General features: G+C 36.2%; 1 protein-coding gene across 1 annotated transcript in view; it reads right to left on the bottom strand.

Annotated features, from left to right (window-relative positions):
• HDX (highly divergent homeobox) overlaps positions 1–27,409 on the bottom strand; it is a 194,226-nt gene that overhangs the window by 53,568 nt on the left and 113,249 nt on the right. The window contains exon 5 of the mRNA XM_019932136.3: positions 23,175–23,321. Coding sequence (XP_019787695.1) covers positions 23,175–23,321 — 147 coding nt within the window. The remainder of the gene's footprint in view (positions 1–23,174; positions 23,322–27,409) is intronic.

Raw genomic sequence — 27,409 nt, 5'->3', positions numbered from 1 at the left:
GTTCCATTGATCTATATTTTTGTTTTTGTGCCAGTACCATGCTGTCTTGATTACTGCAGCTTTGTAATATAGGCTGAAGTCCAGGAGCCTGATTCCTCCAGCTTCATTTTTCTTTCTCAAGATTACTTTGGCTATTTGGGATTTTTTGTGTTTCCATACAAATTCTGAAATGTTTTGTTCTAGCTCTGTGACAAATGCCATTGGTAGTTTGAAAGGGATTGCACTGAATCTGTAGATTGCTTTGGGTACTAGAGTCATTTTCACAATATTGATTCTTCAAGTCCAAGAACATGGTATATCTCTCCATCTGTTTGAATAATCTTTAATTTCTTTCATTAGTGTCATATTTTCTGCATACAGCTCTTTTGTCTCCTTTCGGTTTATTCCTAAGTATTTTATTATTTTGGTTGTAATGATAAATGGGAGTGTTTCTTTAACTTCTCTTTCAGATTTTTCATCATTAGTGTATAGGAATGCAAGAGATTTCTGTGCATTAATTTTGTATCCTGCTAATTTACCAAATTCATTGACTAGCTGTAGTACTTTTCTGGTAGCATCTTTAGGATTCGCTATGTATAGTATCATGTCATCTGACAACATTGACACTTCACTTCTTCTTTTCCAATTTGGATTACTTTTATTTCTTTTTCTTCTCTGATTGCAGTGGCTAAAACTCCCAAATCTATGTTGAATAATAGTAGTGAGAGTGTCTTCTTCCTGATCTTAGTGAAAAAGGTTTCAGTTTTTCACCATTGAGACCGATGCTGCCTGTGGGTTTGTCATATATGGCCTTTATTATGTTGAGGTAAGTTCCCTCTATGCCTATTTTCTGAAGGGTTTTTATCAGAAATTGGTGTTGAATTTTGTCAAAAGATTTTTCTGCATCTATTTAGATGATCATATGGCTTTTATACTTCAGTTTATTAATGTGGTGTATCGCATTGATTGATTTGTGTATATTGAAGAGTCCTTGCAACCCTGGGATAAACCCCACTTGATCATGTTCTATGATCCCTTTAATGTGCTGTTGGATTCTGGTTGCTAGTAATTAGTTGAGGATTTTTGCATCTGTGCTCATCAGTGATATTGGCCTGTAGTTTTCTTTTTTTTGTGACATCTTTATCTGGTTTTGGTATCAGCATGATGGTGACCTCATAGAATGAGTTTGGGAGTGTTCCTCCCTCTGCTATGTTTTGGAAGAGTTTGAGAAGGACAGTGTTAGCTCTTCTCTAAATGTTTGATAGAATTCATCTGTGAAGCCATCTGGTTCTGGGCTTTTGTTTGTTGGAAGATTTTTAATCACATTTTCAATTTCAGTGCTTGTGATTGGCCTGTTTATATTTTCTATTTCTTCTTGGTTCAGTTTTGGAAGGTTGTGCTTTACTAAGAATTTGTCCATTTCTTGAAGGTTGTCCATTTTATTGGTATATAGCTGCTTGTAGAAATCTCTCATGATCCTTTGTACTTCTTTTTGTTATTTTTTTGAACTTTTGACTTTTATTTATTTTTATTTTTTATACATCTTGTTCTTATTAGTCATCAATGTTATACACATCATGGTGTACATGTCAAACCCAGTTGCCCAGTTAATCACCCCCCCACCCCCCACACACTGCTTTCCCCCATCGGTGTCCATATGTTTCTTCTCTACATCTGTGTCTCAATTTCTGCCCTGCAAAGCGGTTCGTCCATACCATTTTTCTTGGTTTCAGATATATGCGTTAATATACACATTTTTTTTCTCTTGCTGACTTACTTTATTCTGTATGACAGTCTCTAGGTCCATCCATGTCTCAACAAATGACCCAATTTCATTCCTTTTTATGGCTGAGTAACATTGCATTGTATATACGTACCACATCTTCTTTATTCATTCATCTGTTGATGGGCATTTAGGTTGCTTCCATGACCTGGCTATTGTAAATAGTGCTGCAAGGAACATTGGGGTGCATGTGTCTTTTTGAATTATGGTTTTCTCTGGGTATATGCCCAGTAGTGGGATTGCTGGGTCATATGGTAATTCTATTTTTAGTTTTTAAGGAACCTCCATACTGTTCTCCATAGTGGCTGTATCAATTTACATTCCCACAAACAGGGCAAGAGGGTTCCCTTGTCTCCACACGCTCTCCAAAATTTGTTGTTCAAAAACTTTCTGATGATGCCCATTCTAACTGGTGTGAGGTGATACCTCATTGTAGTTTTGATTTGCATTTTTCTAGTAATTACTGATATTGAGGAGCTTTTCATGTCCTTCTTGGCCATCTGTATGTCTTCTTTGGAGAAATGTCTATTTAGGTCTTCTGCCCATTTTTGGTTAGGGATGTTTGTTTTTTAAATATTGAGCTTCATGAGCTATTTATATACTTTGGATATTAATCCTTTGTCCATTGATTCCTTTGCAAATATTTTCTCCCATACTGAGGGTTGTCTTTTAATCTTGTTTATGGTTTCCTTTGCTGTGCAAAAGCTTTGAAGTTTCATTAGGTCCCATTTGTTTTTTTTGTTTGTTTTTATTTCCATTACTGTAGGAGGTGGATCAAAAAAGATCTTGCTGTAATTTACGTCAAAGAGTGTTCTTCCAATGTTTTACTCTAAGAGTTTTTTTTCTTTTTTTTTGTGGTATGTGGACCTCTCACTGTTGTGGCCTCTCCCATTGTGGAGCACAGGCTCCGGACGCACAGGCTCAGTGGCCATGGCTCACAGGCCTAGCCACTCCATGGCATGTGGGATCTTCCCAGACCAGGGCATGAACTTGTGTCCCCTGAATCGGCAGGTGGACTCTCAACAACTGTGCCACCAGGGAAGCCCTCTAAGAGTTTTATAGTGTCTGTTCTTACATTTGGGTCTCTAATCAATTCTGAGTTTATTTTTGTGTATGGTGTTAAGAAGTGTTCTAATTTCATTCTTTTACATATAGCTGTCCAGTTTTCCCAGCATGATTTATTGAAGATACTGTATTTTCTCCCTTGTATATCCTTTCCTCCTTTGTCATAGATTAGTTGACCATAGCTGTGTGGGTTTATCTCTGGGCTTTCTATTTTGTTCCATTGATCTATATTTCTGTTTTTGTGCCAGTACCATATTGTATTGATTACTGTAGCTTTGTAGTATAGTCTGAAGTCAGGGACTCTGATTCATCCAGCTCAGCTTTTTTCCCTCAAGACTGCTTTGGCTCTTCAGGGTCTTTTCTGTCTCCACACAAATTTTCAGATTTTTTGTTCTAGTTCTGTAAAAGATGCCTTTGGTTATTTGATAGTGATTGCATTGAATCTGTAGATTGCTTTGGGTAGTGTAGTCATTTTCACAATATTAATTCTTCCAATCTAAGAACATGGTCTATCTCTCCATCTGTTGGTATCATCTTTAATTTCTTTCATCGGTGTCTTATAGTTTTCTACAGGTCTTTTGTCTCCCTAGATATGTTTATACCTAGGTATTTTATTCTTTTTGTTGCAGTGGTAAATGGGAGTGTTTCCTTAATTTCCCTTTCAGATTTTTCATCATTAGTATATAGGAATACCAGAGACTTCTGTGCATTAATTTTGTATCCTGCAACATTACTAAATTCATTGATTAGCTCTAGTAGGTTTCTGGTGGCATCTTTAGGATGCTCTATGTATAGTATCATGTCATCTGCAAACAGTGACAGCTTTACTTCTTCTTTTCCAATTTTTATTCCTTTTATTTCTTGTTCTTCTCTGATTGTCGTGGCTAGCACTTATAAATCTATGTTGAATAATAATGGTGAGAGTGGCCATCCTTTTCTTTTTCCTGATCTTAGAGGAAATGCTTTCAATTTTTCACCATTGAGAATGATGTTTGCTGTGGGTTTGTCATATATGGCCTTTTTAATGTTGAAGTAGGTTCCCTCTATTCCCACTTTCTGGAGAGTTTTTATCACAAATCGTTGTTGAATTTTGTCAAAAGATTTTTCTGCATCTATTGAGAAAATCATATGGTTTTTATTCTTCAACTTGTTAATACGGCGTATCACATTGATTGACTTGCGTATATTGAAGAATCATTGCATCCCTGGGATAAATCCCACTTGATCATGGTGTATGATCCTTTTAATGTGTTGTTGGATTCTGTTTGCTAGTATTTTGTTGAGGATTTTTGCATCTATATTCATCAGTGATATTGGTCTGTAATTTTCTTTTTTTGTAGTATCTTTGTCTGGTTTTGGTATCAGGGTTATGGTGGCCTCATAGAATGAGTTTGGGAGTGCTCCTTCCTCCGCAATTTTTTGGAAGAGTTTGAGAAGGATGGGCGTTAGCTCTTGTCTAAATGTTTGATAGAATTCACCTGTGAAGCCATCTGGTCCTGGACTTTTGTTTGTTGGAAGATTTTTAATCACAGCTTCAATGTCATTACTTGTGATTGGTCTGTTCATATTTTCTATTTCTTCCTGGTTCAGTCTTGGAAGGTTATACCTTTCTAAGAATTTGTCCATTTTTTTCCAGGTTGTCCAACTTATTGGCATAGAGTTGCCTGTAGTAGTCTCTTAGGATGCTTTGTATTTCTGCGGTGTCTGTTATAACTTCTCCTTTCTCATTTTTAATTTTATTGATTTGAGTCCTCTCCCTCTTTTTATTGATTAGTCTGGCTAATGGTTTATCAATTTGGTTTACTTTCTCAAAGAACCATCTTTTAGTTTTATTGATCTCTGCTATTGTTTTCTTTGTTTCTATTTCATTTATTTATGCTCTGATCTTTATGATTTGTTCCCTTCTGCTAACGTTGGGTATTCTTTGTTCTTCTTTCTCTAGTTCATTTAGGTGTAACATTAGATTCTTTATTTGAGACTTTTCTTGTTACTTGAGGTAGGCTTGCAGAGCTATAAATTTCCCTCTTAGAACTGCTTTTGCTGCATCCCATAGGTTTTGGATCGTCTTTTTTTTCATTGCCTTTTGTCTCTAGGTATTTTTTGATTTCCACTTTGATTTCTTCAGTGATCTCTTGGTTATTTAGTAACGTATTGTTTAGCCTTCATGTGTTTGGGTTTTTTTAAAAATTTTTTCCCTGTATTTCATTTCTAATCTCATAACATTGTGGTCAGAAAAGCTGCTTGATATGATTTCAAATTTCTTAAATTTACTGAGGCTTGATTTGTGACCCAAGGTTTGATCTATCCTGGAGAATGTTCCATGTGCACTTCAGAAGGAAGTGTAATCTGCTGCTTTTGGAAAGAATGTCTTATAAATATCAATTAAATCTATCTGGTCTATTGTGTCTTTTAAAGCTTCTGTTTCCTTATTTATTTTCATTTTGGATGATCTGTTCATTGGTGTAAGTGAGGTGTTAAAGTCCCCCACTATTATTGTGTTACTGTTGATTTCCTCTTTTATAGCTGTTAGCAGGTGCCTTATGTATTGAAGTGCTCCTATGTTGGGTGCATATATATTTATAATTGTTACATCTTCTTCTTGGATTGATCCCTTGATCATTATGTAGTGTCCTTCCTTGTCTCTTATAAAATTCTTTACTTTAATGTCTTTTGTATCTGATATGAGTATTGCTACTCCAGCTTTCTTTTGATTTCCATTTGTATGGAATATCATTTTCCATCCCCGCACTTTCAGTCTGTATGTGTCCTTAGGTCTGAAGTGGGTCTCTTGTAGACAGCATATAGATGGGTCTTGTTTTTCTATCCATTCAGCAAGCCTGTGTCTTTTGGTTGGAGCAATTTATCCATTCACGTTTAAGGTAATTATCAATATGTATGCTCCTATGGCCATTTATTTATTTGTTTTGGGTTTACTTTTGTAGGTCTTTTTCTTCTGTTGTGTTCCCCACTTAGAGTAGTTCCTTCAGCATTTGTGGTAGAGCTGGTTTGGTTGTGCTGAATTTTCTTAGCTTTTTCTTGTGTGTAAGGCTTTTGATTTCTCCATCGAATCTGAATGAGATCCTTGCTGGGTAGAGTAATCTTGGTTGCAGCTTCTTCCCTTTCATTACTTTAAGTATATCATGACACTCCCTTCTGGTTTGTAGAGCTTCTGCTGAAAGATCAGCTGTTAACCTTATGGGGATTCCCTTGTGTGTTATTTGTCATTTTTCCCTTGCTGCTTTCAGTAATTTTTCTTTGTTTTTAATTTTTGCCAATTTGATTACTATTTGTCTCAGCATGTTTCCCCTTGGGTTTATCCTGTGTGGGACTCTCTGTGCTTCCTGGAGTTGGATGGTTATTTTCTTTCCCATGTTAGGGAAGGTTCTGACTGTAATCTCTTCAAATATTTTTTTTGAGTCTTTTCTCTCTCTCTTCTCCTTCTGGGACCCCTATAATGTGAAAGTTGTTGCATTTAATGTTGTCCCAGAGGTCTCTTTGGCTGTCTTCATTTCTTTTCATTCTTTGTTCTTTTTCTGTTCCGCAGCAGTGAATTCCACCATTCTGTCTTCCAGGTCACTTATCCCTTCTTCTGCCTCTGTTATTCTTCTATTGATTCCTTCTAGTGTAGTTTTCATTTCAGTTATTGTATTGTTCATCTTTGTTTGTTTGTTCTTTAATTCTCCTAGGTCTTTAGTAAACATTTCTTTCATCTTCTTGATCTTCGCCTCCATTCATTTTCCGAGGTCCTGGATCATCTTCACTATCATTAATCTGAAATCATTTTCTGGATGGTTGCCTACCTCCACTTCATTTTGTTCTTTTTCTGGGCATTTATCTTGTTCCTTCATTTGGTACATAGCCCTCTGCCTTTTCATCTTGTCTATCTTTCAGTGAATGTGATTTTTATTCCACAGGCTGCAGGATTGTAGTTCTTCTTGTTTCTGCTATCTGCCCTCTGATGGATGAGGCTATCTAAGAGGTTTGTGCAAGTTTCCTGATGGGAGGGACTGGTGGTGGGTAGAGCTGGCTGTTGCTCTGGTGGGCAGAGCTCAGTAAAACTTTAATCTGCTTGACTGCTGATGGGTGGGGCTGGTTTCCCTCCCTTTTGGTTGTTTGGCCTGAGGCAACCCAACACCAGAGCCTACCCGGGCTCTTTGGTGGGGTCAATGGTGGACTTTGGGAGGGCTCACACCAAGGAATACTTTCCAGAACCTCTGCTGCCAGTGTCCTTGTCCTCATGGTGAGCCACAGCCACCCACTGCCTCTGCAGGAGACCCTCCAACGCTAGCAGGTATGTCTGTTTCAGTGTCCCCTGGGGTCACTGCTCCTTCCCCTGGGTCCCAATGTGCACACTACTTCATGTGTGCCCTCCAAGAGTGGAGTGTCTGTTTCCCCCAATCCTGTCAGAGTCCTGCAATCAAATCTCACTAGCCTTCAAAGTCTGATTTTCTAGGAATTTCTCCTCCTGTTGTTGGAACCCCAGGTTGGGAAGTCTGACGTGGGGCTCAAGACCTTCACTCCAGTGGGTGGACTTCTGTGGTATAAGTGTTCTCCAGTTTGTGAGTCACCCACCCAGCAGTTATGGGATTTGATTTTATTGTGATAGTGCCCCTCTTACCATCTCATTGTAGCTTCTACTTTGTCTTTGGATGTGGGATATATTTTTTGGTGTATTCCATTGTGTTCCTGTTGATGATTGTTCAGCAGTTAGTTGTGATTCTGGTGTTCTCTCAAGAGGGAGTGAGAGCATGTCCTTCTAATCTGCCATCTTGCTTCCAAATCTCGATTCTTTGTATTTCTAGAGAGTCAGTTGTTTCTTCTTTTTCATTTCTAATTCTACTGATTTGAGTCTTCTCCCTTTTTTTCTTGATGAATCTGGCTAATGGTTTATCAATCTTGTTTATCTTCTCAAGGAACCAGCTTTTAGTTTTACTGATCTTTGCTCTCATTTCCTTCATTTCTTTATCATTTTTTTTCTGACCTGGTCTTTATGATTTCTTTCCTTCTCCTAACTTTCGGATTTTTTTGTTCTTCTTTTTCTAATTGCTTTAGGTATAAGTTTAGGTTGTTTATTTGGAATGTTTCTCGTTTCTGGAGGTAAAATGTATTGGTATAAACTTCCTTCTTAGTACTACTTTTGCTGCATCCCATAGGTTTTGGGTTGTTGTGTTTTCATTGTGATTTGTTTCTAGGGATTTTTTGATTTCCTCTTTGATTTATTCAGTGATCTTTTGGTTGTTTAGTAGTGTATTGTTTAGCCTCTATGTGTTTGTGTATTTTACAGATTTTTCCATGTAATTGATATCTAGTCTCAATGTGTTGTGTTCAGAAAACATACTTTGTATGATTTCAATTTTCTTAAATTTACCAAGGATTGATTTGTGACCCAAGATAAGATCTACCTGGAAAATGTTCCATGAGCACTTGAGAAGAAAGTACATTCTGTTGTTTTTGCATGGGATGTCCTATAAATATCAGTTAAGTCCATCTTGTTTAATGTATCATTTAAAGCTTGTGTTTCCTTATATATTTCCATTTTGGATGATCTGTCCATAGGTTAAAATGGGGTGTTAAAGTCCTGTACTATGATTGTGTTACTGTTGATTTCCCGTTTTATGGTTGCTAGTATTTGCCCTAGGTATTGAGGTGCTCCTACTTTGGGTGCATAAATATTTACAATTGTTATATCTTCTTCTTGGATTGATCCCTTCATCATTATGTAGTGTCCTTCTTTGTCTCTTGTAATAGTCTTTATTTTAAAGTCTACTTTGTCTGATATGAGAATTGCTATTCCAGCTTTCTTTTGATTTCCATTTGCATGGAATATCTTTTTCCATCCCCTCACTTTCAGACTGTATGTGTCCCTGGGTCTGAAGTGGGTCTCTTGTAGACAGCATATATATGGGTCTTGCTTTTGTATCCATTCAGCCAGTCTATGCCTTTTGGTTGGAGCATTTAATCCATTTACATTTAAGGTAGTTGTCGATATGCATGTTCCTATTATCATTTTCTTAATTGTTTTGGGTTGTTATTGTAGGTATTTTCCTTCTCTTGTGTTTCCTGCCTAAATAAGTTCCTTTAGCATTTGTTGTAAAGCTGGTTCGGTGCTGCTGAATTCTCTTAACTTTTGCTTTTTTGTCAAGATTTTAATTTTGTCGTTGAATCTGAATGAGATCCTTGATGAGTAGAGTAATCTTGGCTGTAGGTTTTTCTCTTTCTTCACTTTAAATATGTCCTGCCACTCCCTTTTGGCTTGCAGAGATTCTGCTGAAAGATCAGCTGTTAACCTTATGGGGATTCCCTTGTATATTATTTGTTGCTTTTCCCTTGCTGCTTTTAATAATTTTTCTTTGTATTTAACTTTTGATAGTTTGATTAATATGTGTCTTGGTGTGTTTCTTCTTGGATTTATCCTGTATGGGACTCTCTTTGCTTCCTGGACTTGACTGACTATTTCCTTTGCCATATTAGGGGAGTTTTCAACTATAATTTCTTCAAATATTTTCTCCATCCCTTTCTTTTTTCTCTTTTTCTTCTGGGACCCCTATAATTCGAATGTTGGTGCATTTAATGTTGTCCCAGAGGTCTCTAATACTGTCCTCAATTCCTTTGATTCTTTCTTTCTTTATTCTGCTCTGCAATAGGTATTTCCACTATTTCATCTTCCAGGTCATTTATTCGGTCTTCTGCCTCAGTTATTCTGCTACTGATTCCTTCTCAAGAATTTTTAATTCCATTTATTGTGTTCTTCATCATTGTTTGTTTGCTCTTTAGTTCTTCTATGTCCTTGTTAAACGTTTCTTGTATTTTCTCCTTTCCATTTCCAAGATTTTGTATCATCTTTACTATCATTACTGTGAATTCTATTTCGGGTAGACTGCCTATTTCCTCTCCATTTGTTTGATCTGGTGATTTTTTACCTTGCTCCTTCATCTGCTGTGTGTTTCTCTGTATTCTCCTTTTGCTTAACTTACTGTGTTGGGGTCTCCTTTTTGCAGGCTGCAGCTTCATAGTTCCAGTTGTTTTTGGTGTCTTCCCCCAGTGGCTGAGGTTTGTTCAGTGGTTTGTGTAGGCTTCCTGTGGAAGGGATTGGTGCCTGTGTTCTTGTGGATGATGCTGGATCTTTTTTTCTTGTGGCAGGGCCACATCTGGTAGTTTGTTTTGGGGGTGTCTGTGACCTTTTTTATGATTTTACAGCCTCTCTGTTAATGAGTGGGGTTGTATTCCTGTTTTGCTAGTTGTTTTACATAGGGTGTCCAACACTGTACCTTGCTCATCATTGAGTGGAGCTGGGTCTTAGCATTGAGATGGTGATTTCTGGGAGAGCTTTCATTGGTTCATAGTACATGTATCTGGGAGGTCTCTTTTGGACCAATGTCCTGAACTCGGCTCTCCAACCTCAGTGGCACAGGCCTTACACCTGGATGGAGGACCAAGACCATGTCAGCCACACAGCTCAGAAAAAAAAAGGAGAAAAAAAGAAAGGAAAAATAAAATAAAATAAAATAAAAATGTTATTAAAATAAAAAATAATTATTAAAAATTAAAATAATATAAGGTAATAAAAAAGGAAAAGCAAAGAAAGATAGAAAGAAGAGAGCAACCAATCCAAAAAACAAACCACCAATGGTAACAAGTGCTAAAAACTATACTAAAAATCAAACAAACAAACAAAAAATGGACAGAGAGAATCCTAGGATAAATGGTAAAAGTAAAGCTATGCAGACAAATCACACAAAGAATCATACACATACACCATCAGAAAAAGAGAATAAGGAAAAATAAATCTGTATATGAGAGAAAACTAAGGAGGAAGAGGGCAACCAAATCAATAAGCAAATCTACCAATGATAATAAACTCTAAATACTAAACTAAAATAAACCTAAAATCAGAAACAAATTAGATGCAGAAGGCTGACCCCAAGCGTACAGTTGCTCCCAAATTCACCACCTCAATTTTGGGATCATTTGTTATCTAGTCAGGTATTCCACAGATGCAGGCTACATCAAATTGATTGTGGACATTTAATCCACTGTTCCTGAGGCTGCTGGGAGAAATTCCCCTTTTTCTTCTTTGTTTGCACAGCTCCTGGGGTTTGGCTTTGGGTTTTGCCATGCCTCTGCATGTAGGTCGCCTGAGGGTATCTGTTCTTTGCCCAGACAGGATGGGGTTAAAGTAGCAGTTGTTCAGGGATCTCTGGCTCACTCAGCCCGAGGGGAGTCAGCGGTATGGAATGTAGGTTGAGCCTGTGGTGGCAGAGGCAGGCATGATGTGGCAAGAACTTGAGGTGCACCGTGTGTTCTCCTGGGGAAGTTGTCCCTGGATCATGGGACCCTGGTAGTGGTAGGCTTAACATGCTCCTGGGAGAGGAGGTGTGGATAGTGACCTGTGCTTGCACACAGGGTTCTTGGTGGCTGCAGCAGCAGCCTTAGCATTTCATGGCCATCTTTGGTGTCTGTGTTGTTAGCCTGCTAGTGCCCATCTCTGGAGCTCGTTTAGGCAGTGCTCTGAATCTCCTCTCCTCGAGCACCCTGAAACAATGGTCTCTTGCCTCTTAGGCAGGTCCAGATTTTTCCCAGACTCCCTCCCAGCTAGCTGTGGCACACTAGCCCCCATCAGGCTGTGTTCACACAGTCAACCCCAATCCTCTGCCTGGGATCTGACCTCCAAAACGAGAGCCTCAGCTCCCAGCCCCCACCTGCCCTGGCGGGTGAGCAGACAAGCCTCTCAGGCTGGTGAGTGCTGGTCGGCGCTGATCCTCTGTGAAGGAATCTCTGTTTTGCCCTCTGCACCCCTGTTGCTGTACTCTCCTCCATGGCTCCAAAGCTTCCCCCCTGCCCACTGCCTGTCTCCACCACTGAAGGGGCTTCCTAGTGTATGGAAAGTTTTCCTCCTTCACAGCTCCCTCTCAGATGTGCAGGTCTCATTCTTATTCTTTTGTCTCTGTTTTTCCTTTTTTCTTTTGCCCTACCTAGGTACGTGGGGAATTTCTTGCCTTTTGGGAAGTCTGAGGTCTTCTTCCAGCCTTCAGTAGGTGTTATGTAGGAGTTGTTCCACATGTAGATGTATTTTTGATGTATTTGTGGGGAGGAAGTTGATCTCCACGTCTTATTCCTCCGCTTTCTTGAAGGTCCCCCCCACCTTTGTTTTTGAGTCTTGTTAATCAGTATATTTTTCTTTTTTACACTCTGACATATGCCCCATCAAGCATTTATAACTGCTGTCCTCAGAGAAGCTCATGTAGAAAAATATGTACAGGGTGATACATTAAGTAAGAGAGATAAATGCTGCACCTTAGGAAATGATCAATTCCAATTTCAGTACTTGCCAGAGGCTTTAGCTTTAACAAGATTTTGTATTTTTAAGAAATATGCAAAATAATTCTTATGGCAAGGCATAGACTTGTGAAATGGAAATGACAATAATGGTAGACTGGTAATAAAGAGATCTGGCCTCTAATCACTGACCAGCTGTGTGACCTTAGGTGAGCCATACTCCCATCTATCTACACTTTTCTTATATAAAATAAGAGTATGGTATTCAATCTCAAGATGCCCACCAGTTTTAAGTCAATATCCATGTTATATAATAGAGAGTTTACAATTTGTTTTTCATACACATTGGTGGTGGAGGGTTATATTTAATGAAAAAACAAGCTAAAAACAGTATAAGTGCAAAGAATTCTTCTATTTAAATTCATTTCAAATTTAGCCATGATCCTAGGAAAATAAACATAATCTAAAATGTAAAAACATACATCTGTTTACCATGAAATTTACTTGTCTTTCAAAATGTGTTTTTAACATTCAAACATGTGTTGTTTATATAAATATTTGACCATACAAGAGTTTGTTTTTATGTATGTCCACTACAATGAAAACACAGATGGAAAAGGCAGGCATTAAACTGAATTGCAGAGAGATAGGGGAGGGAACAAACTTTTACGGGTGACTTATGGTGCTTTACACTTATTATCCACATATGTTATCTCAAAACCACCCTCTGTTATATTATGTCCATTTACTGTTAACTGAAGCACAGAGACTAAAAAATTTGACCATGCTATGTTGCAAATTCTGAAGGAGAACTACGTTTTTCTCATGGCATCTAGAAGAGTTCTGGCACATAATAGGTGTTCGGTTTACCTTTCATGAATGAATGTCAGTAATATTAGGCAGGAACCTGGGAAAACATTCCACATTAAAGAAATGTATGTACATAATATTCAATGAAATTAAAGGGGAAATATACCAAATTTGCTTCTTAGACTTTTTTAGAAATGTAAGATATAACAAGGAAACATGAATCTAAAATTTCCACATTATTCCACAAGTAATGGCTAACTATACATCCTGAGGCAAAGTTCATTTTGGTGATCAATAACTAGAAGGTCTATTAGACTTTTAAACATCTACATAGTTTCTACCACAATCTCAGGAATATATTTATGTGGGAAACATATTTTTATTTGCAGTTTATCTAATATTACAAAAGAAGTCCTATTACAGCACATAACCTTTTCAAAGTTTCTTTCTGCTGTGGGCATGCTGCATTTTGGAAAACCATTAAAAATAAAAAGATAGTAAGCTGTTCACTATTCTTTCCTCTAGTAGAAGTTTTAATAAGCCATAAGCAAGAAGAAAATGGTAATACTTCTTTCTTTTTCTGTATGTTAGTATTTTTATACGGACAAAAATTTCTGCACAGTATCCATGGCTTTGAAATTTTTTAACCTCAGTTATGCCTAAAACTCCTTTATATCAAATAGAATCTTAGTGAGGAACCCTATGGTTATCTTATCTTTCATTTTGGAAGAGTATGTTTTTAGTAATATTCTGTCTCTGTGTCCTCTCTCCTGCAGTATGGGGTCTCAAGGAACCCTTATGACAGTCCATGGATCCTGAAAGCTGCTGTCATGGCACGTGGAGTTTATTAGTATCAGTGGCAGATTGAATAAAAACAAAAATGAAAAAACCTCAAAAAAGAAAAGTTGGAAGATAAATTTGAGAATATCTTACTGAAAGTATAGCAAAAGAACAGACAGATTGAATATGGAAATCTCAGGGTAACAGTTGTGCTCCAGGTGCAGAGTAACAGTTTGGAGCAGATCAGAAGTTCCAGGAGAATTTCTTTAAGATGATAAAATTGTTGTACTACCAAATGTGTATGAATGTATTGAAAGGAAGTATGTACAACTGGGGAAGGTTTTGAGGATAAATTAGTAGTAGTACCTAGAAAATTAAGCAAGCAAACATACAAAAACCAAAACCAAAGTAAATAAAGAACTCCAAGGAAACAGAATAATAGTATGCAGAAAAGGACAAAAATAATATTATACCACGCAAGTCAAATGTATAAAGCATTTACATAGTCATAATAATGTTAACACAAAATATCAAACTAACCAAAATTATGGAATAATTATACTGTGAGGATAAGAAGAGAAGAAGTATGCATGTAGGTGAAAGGATCAATAAAGAGATCTTGAAAGAGTTAGACAAAATGCCTTGCATTTCATAGTCAAAAATCAATCAACAATGCCTAACACTGAAAAATCAAGAAGTAGTGATATAAACAGATAGATGAGACAGCTAGGTGTTCCCCAATATCTTTCTCCCTCTTCCAATAATAACTGAAAGTTTAGCTGGGCACATGACTCTCTACAATATAACTACATTTGCAGCTTCCCTTGTAGTTAGGTATGACCATGTGACTAATATTTAGCCAATGGGATTTAAGTGAATATGTCTTGTGGCAGTTTCTGGGAATCCCTTTTAAAAGATAGCTAGTACACACTTTCTGTCCCTTCTTTCTCTCCATCTCTGTCATGCTGCCTGGACTGTAAATGCCATAATTTTGGACCTTGAGGACCAGGGCTACATCATAGGGATGGCAGAATGGAAGATGGAAGGCATTAGAGTCTCTTGAGGACTTCACAAGGCAGAAGGGCCATGCCAGCTCTGGACTTGTACATGGAATTGAAATATCTTGTTTAAGCCGTTGTTATTTTGAGTTTTTTTGTTATTCACAGCAAAACCTAATTCTAATTAATATACCACATTATTCAGATGGTGGTAAATACCAAAGGAATCATCTTAAAGAGTAGAAAGTACTCTGGCTATCGGGAAATGGTAGGAGGAGAGGAGTAAAGAATGTTGGTTTTGTAGCAAGTTCTACAGAACTTAGCTCCTTAAGCTATGTGCATGTATAACTTTGATTTAAAGAAACATTAAAAACAGTGACAACAAAAACACATGCTCTGTATTTCCCTAATTGTGGCTTTTGATTAGGCTCCTCATACCATGATACCACTCCAATTCCTCTTCAGTCATTTATATTCTTTTGTCACCCCTTTTGCTAGACTTAAAGCTCCTTAGAAATAGGACAAGTGTCTAACGCATTTCTAGTTCCCTGTTCGTATATATAACACATAGCATGCTCAGTAAATACAGGATTTTATTTGATTTCTCATCTGAATCCTAAAAAAAAATAAAAAGCATGGCTCTGGACAGAGCAGTATTTATTTTGAGAACACTATTTATTTTGAGAAATGTGCTCTATGATTTCTCCCTATATTTCTCCCTCTTTCTTCATATATGTATGAGAAAATACTTTATTTCTTCCTCTGGAAGAGTTCTGCATTTTGTCCTTTTTCTTTAATAGTACTTCATTCTTGATTTTCTGTAATGATCCTCCAGTGTGAGCTGAATCCTACTTATACTTGCTCACAAGAGTCAATTGTTAGCATCTCTTTTGAACTCTGCATTGAAGAAGCCATGGAATCAGCCATGGCAGGAATCTTTATATCATAGAAATCAACAAATGTTATAAATCAGGGCTTTTTTTTCCTTAAATAGCTGGTTGTTAAATACCACCATACGTCTGCCACTATCTAAATCTTATACAAGTATCTTTTAAATGGAATGTAAACTACAGTTCCCACGACTGATCAATATAATTTTTCAATCTATCATTCATTATATAATATGTGAGATGTACAGTACTCCCCTATTATCTGAATGAATGCCTGAAACCAGGGATAGTATCGAACGCTATATATACTATGTTTTTTTTTTCTATACACACACCTACAATAAAGTTTAATTTATAAACTAGGCACAGTAAGAGAATATCCAAGTTGCCAGCATCACTACTCTTGAGATTTGGGGCAATTATTAAGTAAAATAAGGGTTACTTGAACACAAGCACTGAGATACCATGACAGTCAATCTGATAATTTAGATGGCTACTAAGTGACTAATGGGTGGGTAGCATATACAGCATAAATACACTGGAGAAAGGGATGATTCACATCCTAGGATGGAGCAGGAGGACACAAGATCTATCATGCTATTCCAAACAGAGCACAAATGAAAACTTATGAATTGTTTATTTCTGGAATTTTCCATTTAATATTTTCAGACTGCAGTTGAGCACAGGTAACTGAAATTGCAGAAAGCAAAACCACAAATAAGGGGGGAGTACTGTATTTCAGATCACCTCATGCAATTTTATGAAACTTATGTGCTGCCAGCTGTGCTAAGAGGGCAGATATCTCATGCAATTTTAAAAACAGTGTTATCAAGATATATTTAACATGCCATACAACTCACTCATTTAATGTGTACAGTGAAAATATTTTTAACATATTCACAGAGTTGTGCAACAATTACCACTAGCTAGTTCCAGAACATTTTCATCATGCCAAAAACAAACCCTATACCCATTAGCAGTCACTCCTCATTCCTCCCTCCCACCAGCCCCTAGCAGCCACAAATCCACCCTCTGTCTCTATAGATGTGCCTATTCTGGACATTTCATATAAATGGAACTATAAAATATGCAGTCTTTTGTGACTGGCTTCTTTCATTTGGCATAATGTTTTCAAGATTCATCTATTTTATAGCATGTTTCAGTATTTCATTCCTTTATATGGCTCTATAATATTCCATTATATGCATATATCACATTTTGTCTATTCATTCACTTGAACATTTTTTCCTACTTTTTTGCCATTATGAATAATGCTGTTGTGTACATCTATGTATAAGTTTTCTTTAAACAACAAATATTTGTCTAGATCAAGGCACCAGTAGACCTGGTGTCTGGTGAGAGTCCACTTCCTGGCTTGTAGACAGCCAACTTCTCCGTGTGTCCTCACAGGGCCAAGAGAGAGAAAGAGAGATGTGGCTCTTTTCATTATGGCATTAATCCCATCTTGAGGTCCTCACTCTCAGGAACTAACATAACCTAATTACCTTACAAAGGCCCCACCTCCAAATATCATCATATTGTGGATTAGAGTTTCAACATCTGAATTTGGAAGTGACACAAACAATAAGTCCACAGTAGTAATGTTTACCGAATATTCACTAATAAAAGACAAAACTGGCAATGTGATTTCTACTTTTTTCACTGAGATCACACTGCATAAGATCAAGTTATACTTGAAGATTCAATGAAAGGAAGAGCTTATTTGTGAACTACCCAGACAAGTGTGATAAGTGCCCGTCATCGGATGAATGGATAAAGAAGATGTGGCACATATATACAATGGAATATTACTCAGCCATAAAAAGAAACGAAATTGAGCTATTTGTAATGAGGTGGATAGACCTAGAGTCTGTCATACAGAGTGAAGTAAGTCAGAAAGAAAAAGACAAATACCGTATGCTAACACATATATATGGAATTTAAGAAAAAAATGTCATGAAGAACCTAGGGGTAAAGCAGGAATAAAGACGCAGACCTCTTAGAGAACGGACTTGAGGTTATGGGGAGGGGGAAGGGTGAGCTGTGACAGGGCGAGAGAGAGTCATGGGCATATACATAGTAACAAACGCAGTAAGGTAGATAGCTAGTGGGAAGCAGCCGCATGGCACAGGGATATTGGCTCGGTGCTTTGTGACAGCCTGGAGGGGTGGGATGGGGAGGGTGGGAGGGAGGGAGACGCAACAGGGAAGACATATGGGAACATATGTTTATGTATGACTGATTCACTTTGTTATAAAGCAGAAACTAACACACCATTGTAAAGCAATTATACCCCAATAAAGATGTTAAAAAAAAAAAAAAAAACTTTTCATATCAATAAAAATGATTATTTTATACACTTTTCTAACATGAATCAATGTGCAGATTGTAGGCGTAGTCACCAGTTCTATATACAAGGATTTCAAAAATTACAAGAAAAATTTGAAGGATACTTTGTTGATATTCATAAGCTTAGAGTTTCTTTTCAATTTATAGTATGCCTTTTTGATTTTCATGTTAATGATGGTAAGCTGACACAAGAATTGGCAGTTTTATTTAATTTGAATAGATATAATCTTGAAATTGATAAACTTTTCTTCAAAGTCAAATCAATTTTTCCTAAAAAAGATGAATCAATGTTCACACTCAAGATAGCTTTACCTCATTCTGTATAGGTAGCGTCACAAGATGCATCCAATTTGCTCTCCGTACAAACTCATTACTGTTACATTATCGGTACTTGAACTCTGCAGCTATCTCCAGCAAGGGTGGCAAGGGTGTCTTATTGTGTGTGTTACTTATAATCAGAAATAATACATCATCAAGTTCAAAACTTTTATTCCTGGAGGTCATTAAAATTCATCTTTTTGTTTTCATGAGGCATCGCCCTCAAGTGTGTTCTGGGTAGCACTGATTCTTGGGGGTACCAACAGGAAAAAGCAGAATTGTTTTGGGAACAAGTAGACTGGAGAAACACTTGGTTATGGAAAGTTAATAAATTTCATTACAGCAGAACTTCACAGAGCCTTGGAGTATGTTGATACTTATACTAATCTCCTTGGGACATGGGAAAGGTATAGTATTAAGTGTTTTCCTAAGTAATTTGGAACTGGCTCCCTGAAGGGACCAGTGATCCTTAGAATATATTCAGTTCTCATTTCTTTCACCCCAGTGAAGCAGGTAATTTGTTCTCTCTCTCTCTCTCTCTCTCTCTCTCTCTTTTTAAACAGCTGTGAACACTGAATTTTAGAGAGTGACACCCAAAGTTATCCCATTAGTTACTGGTTGAGCCGTGAACGCTGTCACCGTAATACTAAAGTGTTAATTGAAATTCCACCTTGTATTATATGTAGAATTCAGAATTTCTGACCATTATGAATAATCAGTCTCTTAACATAGATGAATATTTTTATTGTTTCTTTGGTCCCTAGTTTATGTTTGTAGTACCATAGAACCACTTGAAGTAATACGATATAGCAACTTTTTGCCAACTTTCCAAACAAGTTAATGTTAATAATGTAACATGTAGTAGAGAGGCCATTAGTGGAGAATGCCAAAAACCTCCCAACAAAGCAAATATACTGTCTTTTAAAAATTTTATGACAGAAGAATATCTCTCGTTATTACATGCTGGCCAAATTTTGTAGTGTAAGTTCCCCATTGTTAGAAGCCCTTGTAATAATCTTTCATTAAGACTAAAGATAATGTTAATTTTACAGGACACACTTCTTTTTTTTTAAATTGAAGTATAGTTGATTTACAATGTTGTGTTAATTTCTGCTGTACAGTAAAGTGATTCAGATATATATATATATATATATATATATATATATACACATACATATTCTTTTTTATATTCTTTTCCACTATGGTTTATCACAGGATATTGAATACAGTTCCCTGTGCAATACAGTAAGACCTTGTTGTTTATCTCTTCTGTATATAATAGCTTGCATCTGCTAACCCCAAACTCCCACTCCATCCCTCCCCCACCCTCTGCCATTGGCAACCACAGGTCTGTTCTCTATGTCTGTGAGTCTATTTCTGTTTCGTAGGTAGGTTCATTTGGTGAGGACACACTTCTTAAATAACAAAACCAAGGGCCTTGTGTCTCACTTTGGAAACAAAGGGTAATGTTCTACTTTGTCAATCTTGATCAATAAAATATTATTATAGAAACACAGAGAGTTCTAGCTAAATCCTTCTAAAGGAGTTTGGTGATTTCCCAGGGACTTTTGAATGGTCATTTTTAGAAGATCACGAGGTTGGATTCAACAATACTCCAGTGCTGGTGCATTGATATTGCTGACTAATTATTGGGGGATATAGTTATCCTTTCTTTTCTTTATATGATAGACATTATACCAGTTAGTGATTTTCTTTTGGAATTCACAAAGTTCAAGTGGTAATGTAAGGTCCAGAACTGACCTGCTTATAACTTCAGTGAATAATTTACCATCCATGAGTCTTATTTTCAGTAATCAGGCAACATCAGATGCCATTATGTACTAAAACTTGTATAAAAATATTGTTGGATAAAAAGAAAGTACCATTTCATGGTTGTTTTCCTCTTGTATGACTTATCTCTTCAAGTAGAGCAAGAACTAAGATTTACATTTTCATTCTAGCCCTATGGTGACTAGAATAGTAAATGACATCCTATATATTCGATTAATACTTGATATATCAGTTAGTTTTAATTATTTATTAGCAACATTTTTATCTGAAAGGTGTGACCTTGTTCTTCTATACCTCATAGGACTATTGCAAAGGAAAAATAAAATGTCACAAATGTGAAGACACTTAAAGCAATGACCCCTTAACTGATGTCCCTGTGCAATGTCAGTCTTTTGAAAAAAGTGTTCTGTAGTCATATATGTTGAAATGATGTTGCATAATTCTACACCTCTCTCTTCAAGCACATTTTTTTTACATCTTTATTGGAGTATAATTGCTTTACAATGGTGTGTTAGTTTCTGCTTTATAACAAAGTGAATCAGTTATACATATGTTCCCATATCTCTTCCCTCTTGCATCTCCCTCCCTCCCATCCTCCCTATCCCACACCTCTAGGAGGTCACAAAGCTCTGAACAAACTGTATTATCTGCAATAAAGAAACAAGCTGCTCTGGTCTGAATAACAAAAAAAAATGATGAATTGATGTTATCAATGTAGATGTAAACACTAAAGGAAATACCTTTTTTTTTTTTTTTGCTTGATGCAATTATTGGAAACATTTTAAGTATGTTTGCAACAACTTAGTTATGTGACTCTACAGTTGGGAAGTAGCCTTGGGGGGGTTCCAAGACCCATCGGGGATACCAAAATCCACAGATACTCAAGTCCCATAGTTGGCCCTCCATACGAGAGATTTTGCATCTCCATGTATAAGTTTTTGAGTGGACATACTTTTCATTTCTTTTGAGTGTATACCTAAGAATGGAATTGCTGTCATATGGTAACTCTATGTTAAAAATTTTGAGGACTGTTTTCCAAAGTGGTTAAAACATTTTATATTTTCACCAGAAGTGTATAATGGTTCCAATTGCTCCACATCCTGGCCAACACTTATTACCTGTCTTTCTTATTATAGCCATCATAGTGGGTGTTAAGAGGTATCTCATTGTGGTTTTGATTTCCATAATGACAAATGATGTCGAACATATTTTAGTGTATTTATTGGCCACTTGTACATCTTCTTTGGAAAAATGACTATTCTAATCTATTGCCCATTTTTAAATTGCACTATTTGCCTTTTTATTATTGATATGTAAGAGTTCTTTACATATTCTGGATAAGATCCTTATCAGATATTTGATTTGAACATATTTCCTCCCATTCTGTGGGTTATCTTTTTCACTTTATTGATGGCATTGTTTAAAGCACCTCATACAATTTTTTAAATTAATTTTTATTGAAGTATAGTTGATTAACAATGTTGTGTTAGTTTCAGGTATACAGCAAAATGAATCAGTTATACATATATCCATTCTTTTTCAGATTCTTTTCCCATAGAGATTATTACAGAGTACTGAGTAAAGTTCCCTGTGTTACAGAGTAGGTCCTTTTTGTTACCAATTTTATATATAGTAGTGTGTATATGTTAATCCCAATCTCCTAATTTATCATTTCCTGCCACATTTTCCCTTTGGTAACCATAAGTTTGATTTCAAGATCTGTGAGTCTGTTTCTCTTTTGCATATAAGTCCATTTGTATCATTTTTAAAATTACATCCCACATATAAGTGATATCATATGCTATTTGTCTTTCTCTGTCTGACTTACTTAATTTAGTGTGATAATCTCTAGGTCCATTCATGTTGCTGCAAATGGCATTATTTCATTCTCTTTTTATGGCTGAGTAATATTCCATTGTATATATGTACCACAACTTCTTTATCCATTCCTCTGTTGATGGACTTTTAGGTTGCTTCCATGCCTTGACTACTGTAAATAGTGCTTCAGTGAACATTGGGGTGTATGTATCTTTTTGAATTTTGGTTTTCTCTGGATATATGCCCAGGAGTGGGATTGCTGGATCATATGGTAGCTCTATATATAGTTTTTTAAGAAACCTCCATACTGTTCTCCATAATGGTTGTACCAATTTACATTCCCACTAACAGTGTAGGAGGGTCCTATTTTCTCTACACTCTCTCCAGTATTTATTGTTTGTAGATTTTTTGATGGTGGCCATTCTGACCAGTGTGAGGCATTTTTCAGAGAACTAGAGCAAAAAAATTTAGAATTTGTATGGAAAAACAGAAGACCCCAGATAGCCAAAACGATCTTGAGAAAGAAGAATGGAGCTGAAGGAATCAGGCTGACTTCAGACTATACTACAAAGCTACCATAATCAAAACAGTATGGTACTGACACAAAAACAGATACATAAATCAATGAAACAGGACAGAAAGTCCAGAGATAAATCCATTCACCTATGGTCAACTAATCTATGACTAAGGAGGCAAGAATATACAATGGAGAAAAGACAATCTCTTCAATAAGTAGTGCTGGGACAACTGGACAGCTACATGTAAAAGAATGAAAATAGAACCCTCCCTAACACCATACACAAAAATAAACTCTAAATGGATTAAAGACCTAACTATAAGGCCAGACACTATAAAACTCTTAGAGGAAGACATAGGCAGAACACTTTTTGACATAAATCACAGCAATATCTTTTTTGACCTACCTCCTAGAGAAATGGAAATAAAAACAAAAATAAACAAATGGGACCTAGCAAAACTTTAAACGTTTTTCACAGCAAAGGAAACCATAAACAAAATGAAAACACAACCCTCAGAATGGGAGAAAATATTTGCAAATGAAGCGACTGACAAGGGATTAATCTCAAAAATATATGAACAGCTCATGCAGCTCAATATGAAAAAAACAAACAACCCAACCAAAAAATGGGCAGAATCTCTAAATAAACATTTCTCCAAAGAAGACATACAGATGGCCAAAAAGCACATGAAAAGATGCTCAACATCACTAATTAGAGAAATGCCAACCATACAACTTTTTAAGGCTTTCATTTATGACACTCTTCAACCACAACATGAAAATTATTGAAAATACCTTACCCGAACTATTTCACAGTCAACACTCAATTCAGTTGCCACTGCTTCAATTTTCTCTCTACAAACAGAGCCAAGGCTGGTCATGCCATTGTCCCAGTACTTCTTAAGGGTGGCTAAGTCTTGGTCACTGAACTGAGTGCGGTCTTGTAGCTGTAAAAAACATTTTAAAAAATTAGAATACTCAAAGGAAAAATATTAAATCATCAGAGTGATATGTGCTAGGTTACTTTCAACAAATAAATTATTTCACAATTCTTACTCTGTGTTCCCCCTTCCTGAAATGGGCATTATCATGGTATTTATTACTATGACATGAAAGTGTGCTAGAATAAAATGAGTAAAAAATTTACCTGATAACAATTAAGCAATGTTGATAAAAATGGTTGTAGTCACATAAATAATACATATTAATTGTAGAAAATACAGATATATTTAAAAAGAAGAGAATTTAAATCACTAACAATCCTGGAAATTACACTTGTTAATTCTAATATATGTTCTTTCAAACTTTTTTCTATAACACGTATATTCACATTCACACTACATATATTTAAAAACATACCAGTCAGGATCATGTCACAGTGTTGTCTTTTGATAAATTAATCTAGATTTACCACAGATTGGCTCCTACTAATGTTATAATAAATTAAAAGACTAAATAAGATAAATGTAATAAGATAATGTTGTTTTCAAAGAACAATCATATTTATGGCTTCAGAAAGTTTCAGAATAAGCCCATCCTTTTTACTCTTAGGGTTTTTTTGAACCAATAAACTATGGACTTTATATATTGTTTGAATTCAATGAATCCTGGAGGCATCCCTAGGAAATAAATTAGAAGCATGATAGAATAATGACCTCTATTTGTGAATAAGGAGTCATGAAAAGAAAGGTCAAAGGACTTATTCAACAGGGCACAGAGAGACCATAGCAGAGCTAGAAGTAGAAATATATCTGATTATTTTCTAGTAGCTTTATCCCTATGGTGTCTCCAATTAACTCAAGGGGTGGTAAAAAAATCTGAAAATTAACTTTAGTTAAAAATATAGGGACTTCCCTGCTGGTGCAGTGGTTAAGAATCTGCCTGCCAATGCAGGGGACATGGGTTCGAGCCCTGGTCCAGGAGGATCTCACATGCTCTCATGGAGCAACTAAGCCTGAGCCACAACTATTGAGCCTGCATGACACAACTACTGCAGCCCCCGTACCTAGAGCCTGTGCTCCGCAACAAAAGAAGCCACCATAATGAGAAGCCCGCACACCTCAACTGCAACAAAGAGTAGCCCCTGCTCATGGCAACTAGAGAAAGCCCGTGCACAGCAATGAAGACCCAATGCAGTCAATAAATAAATAAATTTATTTAAAAAAAAAATATATATATATGTATGCTGTTGAGGGGATATATGTATACATATAGCTGATTCACTTTGTTTTACAGCAGAAACTAACACACTATTGTAAAGCAATTAGATGTTAAAAAAATAAAAAGGAAAACAAAAGAAAAATGCTGACACGTGGAAGAAATTCTGCAAGAATATATAATAACCAACTGTATATAGGGAAAACAGAAGATTTTCACTTCCTAAGTTAAATATTGTTTAAACAATTTAATAGGAACCTTTATGACCAAAATTTTAAATAAAAATAAAATTTGAAAACTGAATATCTATATCTATATCTATCTATCTATCTATCTATCTATCTATCTATCTATCTATCTAACTATATGCTGCAAAATCCTGTATGTGTGTGTTTGTGATGAAAGAATGTGGTGAGAGCAAGAGTGAGAGACAGAAAAAGCCTGTGAGACTGAATGAATTGAGGACAAAAGTGGCAAATCATTATGGCATGAGATGTGAGGTTCTGTTGCTGCCTTCTACCTAAGAATAAATGATCTGGCCCCACAGAGAGGTTAGACGTCAAAGACTTCCTAGACATAAACTGCTTTCAATGTTTCCTTCCTAATTGAAATTTAAAATGGAACCCTCTCCTAAATTAGATATAGGTAACAACAGAAAATAATGTACACAACATATAAACCATGACTCAAATAAAAGAGTTATCATAACTAAAACTGATACAATACTAAACAACAGGTGCAAATTTGTCTTAAAGCTACAATCTTTTGAAAAGAAATGTTAGCTATCAGGAGGAAAAACAATATATGAATTCTCAGTTTACCACCAAGAAAGTGAAATTAGATTGTACAATTAGCATGTGTCTTTTCATAAGACATATAGTACAGTTTTTCTTTGAGTGTGTGTCAATCAATTTCCTTTCCAGCTAGATCTGTTCTTCCCCAAGTTAAAAAAAAAAACCTGATGAGTAACAGTTATTACAAGTATTGGTACTAAATTACATGTTTCCAATAAAAGAATCAAAACATGTCATCCAAGTTTCTTTTTTAATCAAGTGAAATAACCCTCAAGTTATAATATTTATAACATAAAAATCTCATTACATGTCCCTCCTATATTGATTGTACAATATTTGTGGAGCTAAAATTCTCAAAGCAAAACAAAGAGCAAAATAAATGGTAGTAAGGTTCTAGGTAGATTCAAACAATTCATAACAGGCAGCATAAATATTCCCATATTTTTCCATTGAACCAAATTCTCCACTATAATTTAGCCTACATTATTGTCAATTGGAAGGAATAATGAACAGAACACTGAACACACTGAGCCAATTAATTTGTAATTCATTTAGAGGACATCCAAAGCTGATTCATCCCTTAAATTGAACTAAATAAAAGCTGATTTGATTTGTTGGAAATGTCCTGCATTAGCAATGCTGAAGGCAACTTATGACAACGCCTGATAAGTAGAAGCTTATGGGGGAAAGGGCAGTTATTTTTAAAGCTCCTAAGAGCATATTTTAACTAAGAAAATAAATAAGGTAATAAAAATCAATTAACATTAAAACTGAATACTCATTTACTGAAGAAATAAAATGTGGGCACTTAAAGGAGAAGGCGAATTCTTCCCCGAGGAGCCTGAAGTTGAAATCAGTTTTGTCTCTCTACTGAAATCTAGAACCTAGAGGTAAGACAAGAATAAAGACACAGACCTACTAGAGAACGGACTTGAGGATATGGGGAGGGGGAAGGGTGAGCTGTGACAAAGCAAGAGAGAGGCATGGACACATATACACTACCAAATGTAAGGTAGATAGCTAGTGGGAAGCAGCTGCATAGCACAGGGAGATCAGCTCGGTGCTTTGTGACCCCCTGGAGGGGCGGGATAGGGAGGGTTGGGAGGGAGGGAGATGCAAGAGGGAAGAGATATGGGAACATATGTATATGTATAACTGATTCACTTTGTTATAAAGTAGAAACTAACACACCCTTGTAAAGCAATTATACCCCAATAAAGATGTTTAAAAATATATATATAAAGCCACTTTCACTTTACAAGACAACCCTCAGCCTTAACTGCTGACTTAAGTGAGGGAGACATATTAGTCAATTATCTTGCTGATTTTGTTCAGAGTAACATTCCAGTAACCCTGGAAATCCAGGTGAAAGCTGAGGTTTGACCCATGTGACAAGACAATTGTTTTGATTTCACCTGGATTATATTGTAACACAATAGAAAAAAATCTTCTGGCCTCTTCACCAGCCTCTAGGACACTTCCAGGAATTTAGTTCTTTTATTTTTCTCTTAAAAATAAAACTAAGTGACAAAACTCTGATATTGGGGAGCAGAGTTTCCTGTTTTAAGTATGTATCTTAGTTAAATGTGGAACTGAATTATATATTTGTACATAGGAGTAACCCTTTCGAAGTGAGAACTATTAAAAAAATTCTAGCTCAATTAGCACTTCCTTCACCTTACTCCCTCAGCTTTCCACATGCTGTGCACTACTCTGCCTTATCCCAATAATCAGTCCAGATATTAACCCATGGTGTTGAGATTTCAAACTTGTTTTGTGAAAGCTTGTTCATTTTTCCACTAGACAATGTGCTGCTTAATAGCAGGTATCATGCCTTTTTACTTTTATTTTCATTGTAAAAATAAATATGCACTTGATTAAAAAAATGCCAAACAATTAGAAAGCTATAAAATGAGCTACAGTCTCTCTCCTTCCTTAGTTACAAACTTCCAATCCTGACACCAAAGGCAACCACTGTCAGTAGTTTCCTGGGTAAATTTCCAGGGTAAAAATGCATATACACTTAGAAAAAAATTGATGATACTATAACTTAATTTTTTTCACTTCGTATATCTTGAAGATGT

Source organism: Tursiops truncatus, chromosome X (genome assembly GCF_011762595.2).
Source record: "Tursiops truncatus isolate mTurTru1 chromosome X, mTurTru1.mat.Y, whole genome shotgun sequence".
NCBI classification, from domain to species: Eukaryota; Metazoa; Chordata; class Mammalia; order Artiodactyla; family Delphinidae; genus Tursiops; species Tursiops truncatus.
The sequence above is the reverse complement of the archived record's forward strand: the minus strand, read 5'-3'. Positions and strand labels throughout refer to the sequence as shown.